The sequence below is a fragment of the Empidonax traillii genome, unplaced genomic scaffold (assembly GCF_003031625.1).
Source record: "Empidonax traillii isolate 1590-97213 ecotype Southwest subspecies unplaced genomic scaffold, ASM303162v1 scaffold520:size1094406, whole genome shotgun sequence".
Classification (NCBI taxonomy): Eukaryota; Metazoa; Chordata; class Aves; order Passeriformes; family Tyrannidae; genus Empidonax; species Empidonax traillii.
The window spans coordinates 612,358-628,963 of record NW_020955713.1 but is presented as its reverse complement, the minus strand read 5'-3'; the positions used below and the strand labels follow the sequence as shown (position 1 = coordinate 628,963).

The window sequence follows — 16,606 nt, the reverse complement described above, 5'->3', positions numbered from 1 at the left end:
GGGCTCTGGGTGCTGGGGATGTGTGTGGGAAGGGCTCTGGGTGCTGGGGATGTGTGTGGGAAGGGCTCTGGGTGCTGGGGATGTGTGTGGGAAGGGCTCTGGGTGCTGGGGATGTGTGTGGGAAGGGCTCTGGGTGCTGGGGATGTGTGTGGGAAGGGCTCTGGGTGCCGGGGCCGGGACAATGCGGGGATTCAGCAGACCGGGGGTAATGCAGCGCGAGCGGGCTGCGAGAGGCCCTGAATAGGCCAGGCTGTGCTGGAGAAGAATGAGGGGTAGGCAGAAGGCAAGCTAGTGTTTCATGGTCATCTTATGTTACACTTCAGCCTTTCAAAGAGTGTCTGGGGCTGGTTGAATGAACCTCTCTTGCACTGCGAATGCGGGAGCCCAGAGACAAAGGGGACTCTTGTCACTCGCAGGCCCCTTTGGGGAATAAAAGCCATTGTCATATGAACAGGGGCAGTCTGGCAGGCTGTGCATGCTTCAGTGCCCCATGATATCGCTAAGTCTCAGCAGAAATCACATTCAGGGCCCTGTCAGCTTTGATTAGCGGGGTCTCATGACTTAATGTGCTGCGATATTTCATGTCTAAGGGTGGCGGCTGTCTTTCTGGGGGATGAATGCCCTCTATTGTCCACTGAGTTATTTTATTTACATTTTTTTAAACAGCTTATAAAGGTAAAAAGATAGCTGTGCTTAAAGAAAAAAATCAAATTCCTTTGCTTCTGGATCAGCAGTGAGTGCTGCTCGGGTCAGATACAGTGAAACTTGTTTTCACAGTCAGCATCAAAGTTCTCGTCTTGTTTAACAGCTTTATAGTAAATTCTGAACAGGTGGCAGTGGAGCTGGGTTTAGGAAGGAAACAATAAATAATCTTTTTAGCCTCTGACAACCAGAAATATTCTTGGGCCTGAGAGACCTCCCACTCCAGCCTCTCTGTGTTGGTGATTCGCAGCATTCTCTCCCCTTCATCACTTCTTAAACAAGAATATTGGATGAAGCTAGTAGCATTTTATTTTTAACAGGCTTTTCGGTTGCTGCCCATTCAGATTTCTCTGTTTTCAAAAGTAGAGTATATTTTCTTTACTAGTGTTTCATCCATTAATTTCTACATATAAGGAAGGATCATTCCATATGTTAAATTTGATTCATGTTTGCTCTTTCAGTTAAGATAACGTGGGTTATCTATTAGAGTTCAGTTGTCAAAATTTGCCACAAAATATGTACCCAGAGAAAAAGCTGTTTAGACAGAGAATTTCACGTTTTTGTCAGCAATGCATGCTCCTGCAGATGTAATAGAAAGGGTGGTTGATCAGAGTTAAACTCAAATACTCAAAGGTGTAACAATGACCAGTTCAATCCCCACCATGACCTTCACTTTCAGGGCTGTGGTGCTTTGAACACCCAGTTAGGGGTGTTGGTGTTTGTAGTCCTCCTTCATACATAGTGCTGGAGTGCACATGATGTATCTTTGCAGATCTGTCAGTAGAGATCAGTGTTAGCATTGATCAGATTCTGGATTCCTTCACTCTGACTTTTTTTGAGCTGTTATCAGGCCAGGGAAATGTCTCTGATACTGCTGCTTCCCTCCATTCACCACCTCAACTATACAAAGGCTTGTTCAACTTTTGCTGTGTTTTAAAGCCTGTGCATTTGAGTTTCCTTGTTTCTTTTAAATTAAGAACCATAATGGATAGGAAAACCGAGGAAATGTTACCCTGTGCAGGGAGTGTGGATCTGGGGAAGGTGGGGTCCTGAGCCCACAGGAGCCTTGGGCAGTGCTCCAAAGGAGTGCTCGAGGGGGCACTGACCAGTTAAACCCCGTTTAAAAGTGCTGAGTGACCTGGAGAAGACAAATCACAGAAGTGTTGGTCTCAGTTGCCTCTTCCCCTCAGCTATGCACAGGCATATTCCAACCTTGACTTTTACTTCTCCACCTCAAATTCTTTAGTTAGGAGTAACCTGTCCCTGCTTCATGTAGTTGGTCTCACTCCTTCATGGTCCCTTGAGAGTGGACCTTAGAAATCTTGTGTTTTCCTCGTTTCTGCAGACCTTCACCTCAGCCAGCTGTGTGTGTGGAGTGCCCTTTGAGCAGGAAGCAATCAGCCATCAAACCTGATGTCATACACTGTGCAGGGATGCACTCAGAACTCCAGCAAAGCTGATGAGCCACAAGTTTGAAATGAGTGATTCCAAAACACAAACCAGATGTGCCCGATGATTAATACCTGGTGTGCCTTTTACTCAGTTATTTCTGCCATTTTCCGAGCTTTGATCACTGTGATTTTCCTGGAGGTGATGTTGGATCCTCCTCTGCAAAGTCTGGCTCTGTTGTTTGGTTTATTCTATGGGTTTTCAGAAATTCATTTGCCGTTGGTTCAGAAATAGTGCACTAAGTCAGGCACAGACTTATTTACCCTTGTGCTGTCCCAGCTTGCAAGCAGAGCTAAGTAACACAGGAGTCATCAGAAACCACTGGTATCTGTCGTGCATCACCACTCCAAGCAGTTCTACTGAAGAGGTTATTCTTCTGATGTGAACCCCACTGTGGGAAAATTGCCTAAATTGTCAGTGTAGACACCACCCAAGTGCACATGCCCTTGCAGATAAGATCTTGTGTGGCTTCCTGCACCTCGTGCTGTACGTGGAAAGAATAGTCATTTTTAGATGAGACAGAGCCAATTGCATTCAAAACAAGCCGAGAGGATCAGCTGTTGGTGCAGGGTGCTCTGGGCCCTGCATTCAGCCCGAAACACTCCCCACTTTCCCATGCTGTTGGTGTTGCAATCGCGTGACAGGAGGAGTGGGCTGGTGCTCGTGGCTGGGCCTCGACTTGTCAGGTTTGGGAAACTTCCCCCTCCTTTGGTCACTGCACCTTCACACGGTTTAGGTAGAATTCAGTGTAGCTTTGAATCTCCCCCGGCCTCAGCCAGCCCTCTGCTGTATTTTAGGTGTCTGTCCTTGGGAGACTAAACTATTGCAAAATGTCCAAACAGGATTTTTGCTTTCACCATCATTAAGTGAAAGAATGACCCAAAGCTCCCTGAGGCTGAGAAGACTCAGGAGCTTTGACAGGATCTGGATCAGGCAACAGGCCATCAGCTTTTCTCTGGTACTAAGCAGTGGCTTCATCACATGCCTCTCCCGTGTACACCTGGGGGTTCAAGGCAAGAGAGGGATCAGCCTTCCCCTTGTTTGTTATTACCTGGGGTTTTAGTGCAGGTTGAATATTGTTAGGTGCAGCAATAACACTAATTATTACTGTTATTAGATTACCTGCTGTAACTCTCTGTGTATGAAATGTATTTTTGTGAAAGGGCTCCCTGTACCACTAGCCACTACAGTAACACATTCTCTGTGGAGCTTGGGGGGGTGAGTAGACCCTGATAAGCCTCCAGTATCTCAGCATTCCCGGAGCTTCCCCACGTTCCTGCATCCTAGCTCGATTCTTTGCTCCTAATGGTCAGCTGGTGCAGTGGGGAGGGATTTGTGTCGCCCAGGATTTGTGTCGCTGCTCAGGATTTGTGTTGCCCCGCTGATGCAGCCTGAGGATCTACACTTGGGTGAATGGGATTTGCCACCTGGGAGTGCAGCACTGCAGGTGGGGAATGCGGGGTCTGGGTGGGGAGGGGGATTCTCACCCCTTCATTGCAGCCTCGTTGAAGTGTTTGTTTTCTAACTACAGAATGAGCCTGCGAATGAGGTGTTGCTTTGCTGGAGATCTTATCAGCTATATACAGACTTAAAAATAGGGTCGTTTTACACAAAACTTGTTTGTGGAGTGAAACAATTCAAAACACGATAATAACAAAACAAAATCCTAAAATAGCTCGAAGTTGAGACCACAGACACAGCTGCCAAGCGCTTTCATCTTTATTACAGTTACTCATATCTCTTCTCTTACTATTCCCATTGTAAACACGCTGATGTTATCTCTCTCGTCCTCCCTGTTGGGCCGCCAGCCCGTGTAACTGCACCCTGCGATCCAGCCTGGTGCTTGTTCCCGGGGCCCAGGTCGTGCTTCTTCCTCCACGTTCAGTTCCAGGCGTGGACAAGGCTGCTGGTGTTCCCTGCTGAGGGAAGGTTCTGCCAGCAGCACAACTGGTCTGGCTGCTCCATCACTGCCTTGAGCTGGAGGGTGTAAATTGCTGTTAAAAAGCAGCTTATGTAAAGCTTTGCAACAGCTGCCAGAGCAGTGGTGGAGTCACCATCCCTGGAACTGCTCAAAGAACATGTGGATGTGGCACTTGGGGACGTGGTTCAGTAGTGAACATGGTGGTGGTGAGGGATTGATGGTTGAACTTGGTACACTTAAAGATCTTTTCCAGCCTTAGGTATTCTATGAATCTGTGTGTGGTCTGCTTGAAGTTCCTCTGTCCTTCAGCCCCAGCGTGGTGGGGCTGGGTGTGCCAGCCCTGGGGTGGGAAGGTGAGGGTTCTCCATGCTCTGGACAAATGAACATCTACACCTACATCTCCACCCTTTGGTACAGGTTGGAATATCCAACCAAAGCCCAGTCTGACACCGTGCATGTTCATCTGATTAAGTCACCTGTACAGTTAATAGAGCTGGAGATAAAGCTCTGCCATTTAGATAACAGGGCTCTAATTAGGTTAATCTGAACATTAAAGAGCCATTAGGGAACCGGTGGATGTTGCACATTAAAGGTAATGGCACAGTAAAGGTGCTCAGGAGATCAGATGGTGAATTCAACAAGGTTTGGAGAGTTGCAAGTCTTTGTTTTTAAATTATTTCTTTTAATTCAGCAAACTGAGGAACTGGGGGGGAGAGGGGAACAAAACCAGCTGCCAAAGCTTTGGAGACCCAAGCCCCTTCTTCAGATCCAAATCAGAAGTAGCACCCTTCACCTTGTCTAGAGGTGGAGAATAATCACTCTACAGTGGAGAATGAAGTTTGAACTTTGGGATGTTACGCTGATAAGTTGAGAAAAGGAACTTGGTGCTTGTGGAGCAGAGGAGCTGTTGGCCTCTAAGAGGTGGAATAGTCTGGAGTAAGAGATTTGGCTGAGCTTTAGTTGGGCTGAACAATGCTCATGTACCTTTCTGTTCAGTGTTTGTAGCAGTCTCTGCATTAATGGTGGTTCCTGCTTTTGTCACTTAAAGCTCCTCTGTTGATTTTTGGGAATGAAGCCTGGACTTACAGTGTTCAAAAAACCAAAACTCCTCTAAAAGTCCCTAAAACCAAACCCAAACCCAACATAAAAAACTAATGTTTTCCAGCTGCTAGCTGGGACAGAAGGATTTAACAGCTGGACTTCCATGATGTGTGTTGGTTCTCTGCTTTTGCACACCCACAGTCTGTGGTGCAGTGGATGAAACACAGGCATGAATTCCCCAGAAAGTGACATAATCCAGGGCTTGTGCCGTGAGCAAGGCTCAAATGAGCTGTGAGGTGTCTGTGGGGCTTGGCTGGCTCTGCAGAGCATGTGCTGCCAGTGATGGGCTGAGTTCAGGTGTCACTCAGATGCTGGGAGGGATCACAGAAGTTGGATTTCAAGGTGTGTGCCTGCTCCCGCTCGGGGTACTTTTTTTGGTTAAATCTTTCTGGAAAGGTTTCACGTGTGTGACGTGTAATGGTGGGGGTTGTGTTTCCTTGGGGAAAGGCACATCTGTTACTGCATTATGTTTGCTTACATATTAGGAGGCCTAATATGTAAGAAATGTTTATCCCTTATAAGAAAGATGGGGACAAACATTTTAGCAAGGCCTGCAGGGCCAGGACAAGGGGTGATGGTTTTAAACTAATAGAGGGGTGACTTAGGTTAGATATAAGGGATATAAGGGATTTTTTTACAGTGATGGTGGTGGAGCACTGGCACAGGTTGCCAGAGAAGCTGTGGATACTCCACTCCTGGAAGAATTCCAGGTCAGGCTGGATGGAGGCTCTGAGCACCCTGATCCAGATGAAGATGTCCCTGCTCACTGCAAGGGGATTGGAACTAAATGGGCTTTAGAGACCCCTTCCAACCCAAACCATTCTGTGATTCTACATTCTAACAAATAACACAGTTCTAAAATGCAAATATTTTGACAAATCCATAATTTTCCTCATCCTTCTCTGATGTCAAAATCCATCACAGAGAGCAGAGAAATCTGTGGAAGAGAACAACTTTTCCTCCAAGCCCTACCACACTGGTTTTATCCATATTTGAATAAACAGGCATTTGTGAACTCAGAGGGCAGGGTTAGTGTTTTCAACACTGCTTAGAACCAGTTGGGAAATACAGCCTCACTTTGCAAAGCAGAAGGACACTTCTGTAAATCCTCCTCATTGCCTTGTTCCCACTTCAGCACTGAGACACAGAGTGTCAAAGGCTCCTTGCCCTTACTGCTGCAGTTACTGGCACAATGCACTGTGTTAAAGCAGCCCTCTATGTGCTTTTGTGTATTTGAGATCCAGGTGTTCACACACACTTCAGAAATTAGACAGTATTAACTACTGCAAATCCTAATTGGTGTCTGTGCCTCCCAAGCAGTGCACAGTTAGAGCCTCATCCATTCCCCTTATCCCCAGCTGGGATGGGACAGGCTGATCCAGTTCTCCTGAGCCTGAGTTCCTGCAGTTCACCCCAGCAGGTTCCTTGCTGCAGAAGATCCTGATTTGGAGGCAATTTGTGAATGTGGTAGGTCTTGGCTTATGAAAGATTTGGAAATCCCACCAAAGGGAGAAATACAGTTCTTCCCATTTTGCTGCCCATGGTGACCCTTGGTGCTTTCAGGGTGTGGAGCGACACAGGAATTGGGAAAACTGAAACCTCTTGGTTTCAGGGTGTTTGAAATCTTGAGTTGCTTTCACAAAATCCAACTATTTTACAGAACTTCAAAGGCTCAGCAAGGTGTGCTGGCTCAGGTGTTTTGATGGGAAGTAACCATCTCAGCTGGCTTTGTCCAAGCGCTTCACTTTCTCTCTTTCTCCCTGACGACGTGATCTTTAATTTTTGCTCCAGGAGATGTTGCTAATCATGATATGCAGCTCTGCCAGGAGTGCTCTTGAACATTTGGAAGTGGAATGTCTGTGACCAAATGTTTGCAGGATTTGTGCTTGACAATGTAACAGAAATAATTAACACATTAAAAATGTGTATAATAGCCCATTTATCCACTGTGGGGTTCTTCTAAATACACACCTTTTTTTATTTATATTTTCTAGGCAGCCATACTGAGTATTAAGCTGCAATTACAGCCAGACCAAGATGTGGAAAAGGTGAGTCATTTCCTTTGCAGGTTCCTCTGTCATCAGATCCACCTTTTGTTCAGCAGGACATCCATCAGGGCCCTCCAAGTCATGCTGCCTTTCACTTGAGGCTTTACTTCATTCCCAAGAAGTAACAGTTGCACTGATGATGTGCTTTTACATCCAGGTTAGGCACAGATGTGTATTTTGTTAGACTCCATGCCAGCCTCCTGCTCTTGTTTTTCTGGCTGCAGCCTCTGTTACAACAAATCCTTGCTGTGTTCAGCACTGGGAGGGAGGTCAGTGCTTTTGCTGCATTGAAGCTTTGCTAATATTTGTGTTGAAAACATCAGAGCACTCTCATAGGCAGCAGTGGTGGGCTTAGCAGGGGGTCGGGACTTGCTCCCTGTGTGTGGGATGCGGGGAATGGTACAGGATTTAGTCATGGACCCTCTCCGTGCCTTCTGTGGGCTCCATGGCAATCAGAGGTCATTTCTTCTTCTAGATGTGCATCCCACTGATGCTCCAGGATAAAGCTAATGTGGTGGAAGATTATGTGGGAGAATATCCTGAGCTCCAGATCAAGCTCTTGCAGATCCTGGACTCGTGGTGTGATCCTGGTGTCAACATCAGAGACGTCACAAGGTAGAAACACTTGTTGTCTTTCTGAGCAGGGGCCAAGGTGCTGGCAGAGCGCTGTGTGCTCCCTGCTTGTCTGTCTGCAGTCGTGTCCCAGCGTAAGGCAGTGCAAAATATTGACCTTTAGCTGAGAAAGGGGAAATTGTGGTGTCTGTGCCAGAGCCTTCTCAAGCGCCCTGGCCCTCAGGATAGAGGAGTTGTTGCTCTTGACAGATGCTCCGTTCCTGCAGGAGCAGGAGCGCAGTGAAAGCTGTGCAGCACATCGCAGGAGCAGAACAGATCACAGGGAGGCTGGAGCAATCAGCCTCTTGTGCTTTGCTGCAGACAAGGGTGAGTTTCAGTATCGGTTGTACAGGTTTGGCAAGGAAGATAATACTGTGATGAAGTGGCAGAAAAACAAGAGATGCAAGTGGTTAATGTTCATGTGCTTGTCAAATGGTGGTGTGTGTTTTAATTTCTGACCTGCCTCTCACTAGAATAACTCCTGTCAGTCACAGAGCCAGCAGCACAGTCAGAGTCACGGTGTAGCTCCAATATTTGCAGTTTTAGCTCTGAAGAAAAGATGAGAAGGAATTGCTCACTTTCTTTAAAATGAACTTCTGGACTTGCTTCAGTCACTGACTGAAATTTGTGTGGTTATACTGTTGGCTTTTTGCTGTACCTTGTCCTTACCAACACCAGCAAACCCCAATCCCTCTGCTGTTAAATATCTGCTATTTGGGAAACATTCTTTAGGTGATACCACAGGTATGTATTTCTGATGTTGTTACAGACCATATCAAGGCCTGTCCAGATACAAACCAGAAAAATTTAACCACAGAACACTCAGCAAGCTGGTCTTCAGGCTCCTGGACCGATTCCACGTAGATCCAGGTACGGGATATTGCAACATGTTGTGGAGTTATGTCAACAATAAAGAACACACAAAGTCAATTTGTCTTCTTCCGTGTTGATCAAGGAATTTCTGCTGCCATTTATCTTGTGGAGTTTCAGGGTTTAATTAATGATCCTGAAAAACAAAGCTGGTAAGTTATGGGAATTATCACTTTGTGCTGTCTAAGAATGAAGTGCTGGTGACTAATAAGCTGTTTCTGCCATGATATGAAATAAATCCTGACCTCAGCATGGCTCTGCATAAACACACCATGGTCAACTCTGAGTTATGACTCCATTCCTCTCACATAAGAGGCAAGTCATTATTCATTGGGGATCTGTTTTCTTGAGCTCTGGTTCCATCAGCTGGGAGGAGATAACCCTTGGGAAGCAGGAGCCTCAGAGCCCTTTGTATTCTTTGTATAAACTAGGGTTGGTGGTAGGGAATTTTAAGGCTCCCACAGCCTTAAAAGTGGTACATTCTCTGTCACTGAACAGATCTGCTTCACCTGCAGATATCAGTTCCCTCACAAAATCTGCTTTGCTTTGGTTGTTAGCAGGGACTGTTGATTTTTCCTTCCCTTTAGGACCTTGCATCAGACCCCTTTAGGTGCACCCTTAGCTTTTACCCTGCAGAGCTCTCCATCATCAACCCAAGATATGCACTTCTCTTTTCTTGCACTGAAAGTGTTCTCTAACCACAAATTGTGGGCTTATTACACCTGTCAGCAACTCTATTGCATATTAATCTTCCCATCTTCAGAATGGTGTTCGGAAGTTAGCACCTTAAACCTTGCAAACCTTCAATGGAGTAGAAGAAGATATAATTAAATATAGCACATTGCTGTGAAAGCTGAGACATATGGGGGGGGGACTTATTTAGAAATTAAAACCTTCCCAGGAGCTCACTAATCTTCAGTAATTTTTCCTCCTTGACAAGGTTGGGCATTCAGTCAACTGTGTTGTCTTTGATGATCTGTAAAGGGAGCTGAGTTGTTCCCTTTTCCTTATGAAAGGTCTGCCAAGGGTATGATATAACAGTAGAGATTAGGCAATATAACTGTTCACATGCAAAATCCTGAGAAATAATAATTAAAGAAAAGAAAAATCAGGAGAGGAGCATGTAGGTATGGGTCTCAGGTGCACTCTGTGGGATGCAGTCTGCTTCAACTTGCTGGTGGTTTCCAGATGTTGTAGTTGCTGATAATAATGGCCAAATCTTGCTGGTCCTCCCCAACCATTCACTGGTGAGGAGGTTCCTCGAGGCAGATACAGATCCCATTCCTGCCTGCCCTTCCAGACAAACTGCAGTGTCTGCAGGGCAGGGTCAGTCCCTGCTCGAGAAGGCTGCCCACCTCTTCTGAAGTGAGAGGGGATGTGGATAATTGGTTTAGACTTTGGGCAGGTAAAAGCAGCACTGGATGACTGTCATAGTGCCATATGTGAAAATTGGTGTTTATTTTTTGCATAGGATCACATGCAGTTATGAGCAAGAATTCACACTTTGCTGAGCTGTGGCTGTCAGTCTCCTTTGAAGTGCTTTGGAAAGGGATGAATGCCCTGCAGAGGAATTGCTGCCTTAGTGCTGGTCATGCTGGAACTGAATTGGGAAATGCTGGCTGGAACAACGTGGCTTTCCTTGTCTTCCCACCTCTCCCCTCCCTTCTGCTGAATTTCTGGGTGTTCTTTCTCCGTTCTCTGGTGGAAGGAGGTCTGACTGTGATGAAGTAGTGTGCAAGAAGGCAGCAGATTGGGCAAAACATACAGATGAAGGAACCCCTCGTGACTCTTGTTCTGAGCAGCTTCCCCAAAAGCTTGCAGTGAGGCAGAGCTCACATTTCTTGTCACCTCTTGTCACCTCACCTGGCTGGGGGCTCGTTTGGTGCCGCAGCTCCTGCTGCTGCTTTCAGTCCCCTCCTCACTGTGACTCCTCCTCGCTGTGGGAGCCTGAGAGCAGCAGCAGAGAGGGAAGTGGCTTTGGTGAGAAGAGCTGGAGGAGGATGGGGTTTCTGGGTTTGAGGAGGCAGACTTGTGTGTGACTCAATTCTTGCAGTTCCGAATCGACTTTCAGATTTCACTCTCCGAGATCGCTTTTGCCCACTCCCTGTAAATCACACTGAGTGCCAGGCTGAGGTGTCCATGAGCCACTGGGATCTGAAACACTCCTGGGAACTGCCAGCCTTACATTCCAGAGCTGGATAGGACGTGGCCCAATTAAAAAAAAAAAAAAAAAAAAGGATATGGAACCTCAGGAGGAAAAAAAACCAAAAACATCCTCCTTGATTAGTCCTCCTCTGCTTTTTCAGAGCTGTGTTCCTGTTAACTCACTAAGAGGGTGTGGTGAGTGGGAGATTTTCTGCCAAGTCCCAAAGGTGTCCCAATAAAATGTGTGTGGATTCCATTTAATTACCCTTATTGGGGAAGGAAGGAGTTGGGCAGAAGTGGTATGTGATTGAGGAAATTGAGGTTTATAGAGTCTTTCCTCACACCTGGGTCAGCATGCTCTGGTTTAACGAGCCTGTAGCTTTTTCAAGCTAATTGCAGAATACTCTTTGGAGACCCTGTGAGGTTAACTTCGCAAACACAAGTTTCAGTCAAAACAGATCTCAGAGGTGAGGGAGCAGCCCCTTCCCAGGGCTGACATGGTTGAATCTGTTCTCTGCTGTGGTTTTGCACAGCTGGGACACGCAGAAAGCTCAGGGATGTTTTTCACTGACAGTTCCTGGGATTCGAAGTAGAAATGATCCCGCTCTGAGAAGTGTGATATCCTCAGATATTGGGCTTGGTGCCTCTGTGCCAATGAAGCAAATAACAGGAAGAGGAGACGGGGACTGAGTGCCCAGTTAACGGTGGTGCTTGTGCTGTAGCAGCGTGAGAGGTGAGCTGAGCACCTCAAGGTTTGAATGCTTTTACCACAGTTTTTAAAAGATTTTTTAGTATAAACCAAGAGAAATGTTTCTTTTACTTGAGCACCGGGTTATCAGTTTGTTTCAACAAGCAATTTCCGTCTGTGTGACCCCCTTCCCCCCCTCCCCACACACACACACACACACACACACATCCACCTACCGGGGCTGCCGCGCTCCAGGCGGGGCCGGGGCAGCAGAGGGCAGGAGAGGGCTGTGCACAGCCCCACATGTGCCCAGGTGAGGCAGGGCTGGGAATTCACAGCCCCACATGTGCCCAGGTGAGGCAGGGCTGGGAATTCACAGCCCCACATGTGCCCAGGTGAGGCAGGGCTGGGAATTCACAGCCCCCCAGCTCTCCCAGCCTGGCTCCAGAGCAGAGGGGCTCCACCCTTGGAGCATCTCTGTGGCCTCCTCTGGACTCCAGAGCAGCTCCACATCCTTCTTGTCTTGGTGCCCCAGGGCTGGGGCAGCTCTGCAGGGGGGTCTCACCTAAAGGGGGCAGAGGGGCAGAATCCCCCCTGACCTGCTGCCCACGCTGGGGGATGAGCCCAGGACATGGGGGGTTTCTGGGCTGCCAACACACATGGTGAGGGCATGTTGAGCTTCTCATCCACCCACACACCCAAATCCTTCTCCCCAGGGTTTTTCTCGATCCCTTCTCTATCCAGGCTGTACTCGTATTCTTGATTAGTCCTTCTCTATTTTTTGTAATAAAGTATAGAAAACCAGAGTAAAACTCAATTCACTTGCTTCATCAGAATAAAATATGTCACTAGTGCCTTCAAACTGTTTCCAGTGCACCTGTGTTCTACTGTCCCTTCCACGCAGATAGCTGGCCATTGCAACCCCCAGTTCTGCCAGAGCTTCTGCTTTGGATATTTCCTCTAGAAGCTCAAAGGAAAAAATGTTCAGTGGATTTCGGGTGGCCTGGAGTAGTCATGCCATGGTTCTTTCTGAAGTGCTTTGAAGTCTCTGAGTTAGATGGGAATGTTATTAATTTTTACCTTGATCTTATGTTCTTTAGAGAGTGTTGCTTTCCATGAGCTGGTGATTTTTCCTCCAGATATTGGGATAATATCCAGAGGAAAGATCACCATATTTATTGGGACAATATCCTGTGTGATAGTTGCAATAAATTCCTCAGATCCTTGGAGGGTAAGGGTCTGTTGTCACACTGTCTGAGATAAACTTAAAAATAACAGCTTTAACTTTTTATGTTTGAGATGGAAATGTTCACATTCTGAAGTGATGCTTCAGGGGACTCTGAGGAGCTGCTGTATCTAATGGGACATCAACCCATCACCCTCTGATCCCAGGGTCTGGTATCCAGAGATCTTTCTTTCTTCTCCTAGTTTATAATCCCTGGGCATGCCCTGTGTGGGACAGGGAGAGGGATAAGGAATTGGTTTCTCCCTGTGGACTCTGATTCAAGGGAAGCTGCAGAAAATTTTCCCTTTCCTGCTCTTTGTGACCATTTCTGCTCTTTCTGGCTCCCAGTGGGATGGTTGTAGCCACTGAAGCCCCATGGAAGGCTTTGGTTAAGTCTTTCCCTGTTCATCCATCCCAGCATCCAGCAGGAACAGATACCTATGCTAATCCACTTCATGTATTTTATCTCCTGCCTTTATCTCTCCTTGCACTGGATTTCAAAACGAGGCACTGTGTGAAGATCTCGGGTTTTGCAGTTGTAATGAGCCCTATCTAATGAAGATGACAGCAATAAAAATATTATCAACAAGTGTGGCTTGCTAGCTCAGCAAAACAATAGTCCCCACCCTCTTTGTGCGGATGTGGAGTCTCTTGCATGGATCTGTGTTTTACCCAATAAACTTTAGCCACAAGTTTACATCCTGAGTCAGTTGTTCACAATGAATTAACAGCACAGGTTCCAATTAAACCCAGAAGAATGCAGCCTCTGGAGACTGACGTGGTGCCCATGTGGGGATGCTGCCTAATTAAAGGTGTGAAGTCATTGACTGTGGAGCATATTGAACCACAGGGTGGATCTTATCACTCAGGGGTGGTGGAACCAGAGATATCAGACCCGAGGATTAGCATTGCTAATCACAATTGACAGTGTAAATAACAGTTTATAGTTGAGATAAGCTGACAGTGTTCTGCTCTGTTCCTCACTGTTCCAAGTGTAAGGGCATCCTGCCTTCCCCAACCCCAGTCTGACATTGGGGAAGGAAAAGTGTCATGCCTAGACAGTAAAACTTCCAGGAAATTCAGAGATGTTGGGCACTTAAATGTCTTTTTCCTTCTTCCAGCCTTCTGCCCTAATGTCGTAAACCAGCGGCACTTGAGAACCCTGAACTACCTCTTTTACAAGCGATTTGTTGAGGTATGTGCTGTGTTGTGTGGGGGTGAATGAGGATTTTCATTCCATTTGCATCTTGAATAACACAATTGAGATAACTGAAATGTGTATGAGCAAGTTTTTGCTGTGAGTATGGTGATATAAAGATGCCTCAGGTCTGCCATTGGATCTGTTTGTTCTGTGACTGAATAGTTTGTGTGTCCATTCATGTTCCAATGCCTGGGTGTCCTGGTTGCTCAGGGCTGGAGCTTCTTCCCCTCAGCTCCCTCAGCAGTGCTCTGGGTCAGGGTCAGCTCTCCAGTGTTCAGCTCCTCTCAGCCATCTCAAATAAGCAGGAACACACTGGATAAAGAGTTTTGGGGGCATTTGTGTGGGGTTTTTGTTTAGGTTTTTTTAAGAACACCAGATTCTAGACATTCCTCATGTCTGGATGCTCTGTAGGCACTTTGCTTTGGTGCTTGTGGCCTGGCTGGGATAAGTATGGCCCAAACCTAATACAGGAGCATTTTTGTGCTGCCAGCCTTGTTACTGTGGAACAAAATGGTCCTGTTTTCAGCTCCTGAACCACTCTTTGAACAGACTTTACTGCTGTCCAGCCTCCCAATTCTCTCTCCACATCCACTGGTGCTTGTGCTGGCACTGAGGGTTTGAAGGAATAGGAAAATGCCCCCAATTCTTTCTGAGAAGCAGTTTTCTAGGAGGCAGCTTGGATTTTGACTGTCTGCAGAATGACTTGAGTGTGGTTTCTCCTCCCCATCGTGAGTGCGCTGAGCCAAGTCACTGCCCTTTGGATGCTCCTGAGCTCCTGCACTGGGAACACATTTATCTCCTTAACAGGGTGGGTTTGGTGCTTCTCCTCATGGTCTGGCTTTCAGCATGACCCTGTGCCGGGGGACAGATCATACCAGTTGAGAATCAGGTTTGTTTTTTTCTGCCTCTTCTGGAAAAAACAGCTCTCACTTGTGTCCAGGTGTATCCATTGAACTGTGAAGGACAAGGACCACAAGAGACTGAAGATCACAGTGAAATGTTCCCATTTTTTGAATTTTGAATTCCCAAACTGTATTTGCCAAGCTTAGAGCAGATTTTCATCTGCAGTTCATAAAAGATTTTCTCCTTGTAGATACAGTAGGTTTTTAGCAGAGTCTGAGCCCAGCAGTTTCTCAGATGTTCCTACAGGACTAGTGATCCAGTCTCCAGAGAGCCAGAGTTCAGGGAATGAGCCACCTCTCCCAGAGTGCCTGTTCTGTGTTCAGAGGAGGGTTCCTTTTTGCTCTGGCAGCAGAGGCAGATCCAGGCATATTTTCTGACCCCCCAGGCCCAGTACTTTGAACACAAGGATGGGGTTGAATGGTGCTGATCCGATGACACCGTTCTGGCACAGCAACTTCTGCTCCCACGACCTCCCGATCCATCAGTGAAGGCTCTGAGCCGTCTCTGCTGCCTGCCAGCCCCACTGCCAGGAGAGCAGGGGAGGACTGAGCATTTCAGCCTCTTGCATCTCAGATCTTCACTGTGGATGACATCACTGTAACGAGCTTGGTCATCCACTGCGAGCGAGCAGAGAGCGTTTATCCAGGTGTATTTATTTAGCAGAGTGGAATGGATTCGTGATCTGGGGTTCTGCTCTCTCTGGCCTTCCATTTCCTTTGTTTTGGAGCATTTGCTTGATTTAAAGAATTCAAGCTGGCCAGTTACTTCCATTAAGGTACATTTGGCAGCTGTTTCTGGACACAGTCCCTTCTTCTGAGAGTTCTTTGGTGCTCTCTGTTTACCATTCTCAGCTGTGTCTGAGCTCTGGTTAAATGGCCCCTTTATCTCACTAGTATTTAAATTACATGCTTGTATATCTCAGAGCTATTTTCTTTGAGACTCTTACTCCCTGTTTGCTCTTGTACCTTTCCATAAGAGTGGCACTAGCACTCGCTGTTCCCTGTGCCAGCACCGAGGCGAAGGCTCACGATCAGTCTCACGCAGCCTCTGCTCTTGGCAGAGTGGAGAGTACGTCCAATCCTAGGTCCAATCCCAAGTTTCTCCCCAAGTTTGCCTCTGAATTACATTAGAATGGGAATGTTAAGTTACCAGTTTCCTTTCCCAGACCTCATGATTCCAGAGGATTTTTCATGACTTGGCTGTTGAGAAAAGTTTGTATTTTAGTATTCTGATTGCTCCGCCTTGCAGAGGATCCCTGAGATCTCTCCTTTTCCTGGAGCCCGTGGGATGGCTCTCCATGGGCTGGCTGAAGAGCTGAGCAGTCTGAGGACACACTGCACATGAGTTTTTATGTCTCACATGCTGTCATGTAACAGTTTTCTGAGTTGCTTTACCCACGCTGTGTCGTTCTGCTGTGCCCTGGCAGCTGAGGTGTCCCGTGTGCTCCCGAGTGCATTCCGTGACCACAGGTGATGCCAGTGGGCACCACGTGGTGTTCATTTCTAGTTTGCTGTGTGGAACATCCTCCCTTTTCTAGGATGTCTCAGGAGTAATTTTATCTTTTCAGAAAACCATGACTGAGGAGAACTGGGCAGATCACGTTCAGGTGAGTATGGATTTCCCTCTCCCTTTCTCTCGGGTTATTTGCTTGGAGATTATTTTAAACTGTTCAGAGTAACCAGCTGTGGATACTGTACTCCTGCTATTACAGCTCTGCACTTTCTCATCACTTTGAAAGCAT

General features: G+C 46.9%; 1 protein-coding gene across 2 annotated transcripts in view; it reads left to right on the top strand.

The window, feature by feature from the left end:
- Positions 1–16,606, top strand: part of EXD3 (exonuclease 3'-5' domain containing 3) — a 277,268-nt gene that overhangs the window by 95,667 nt on the left and 164,995 nt on the right. For both annotated transcript variants that reach the window (XM_027896917.1, XM_027896918.1), the window contains exons 6-10: positions 7,168–7,221; positions 7,697–7,836; positions 8,603–8,703; positions 13,883–13,956; positions 16,433–16,471. In XM_027896917.1, the coding sequence (XP_027752718.1) occupies positions 7,168–7,221; positions 7,697–7,836; positions 8,603–8,703; positions 13,883–13,956; positions 16,433–16,471 (408 nt within the window). The remainder of the gene's footprint in view (positions 1–7,167; positions 7,222–7,696; positions 7,837–8,602; positions 8,704–13,882; positions 13,957–16,432; positions 16,472–16,606) is intronic.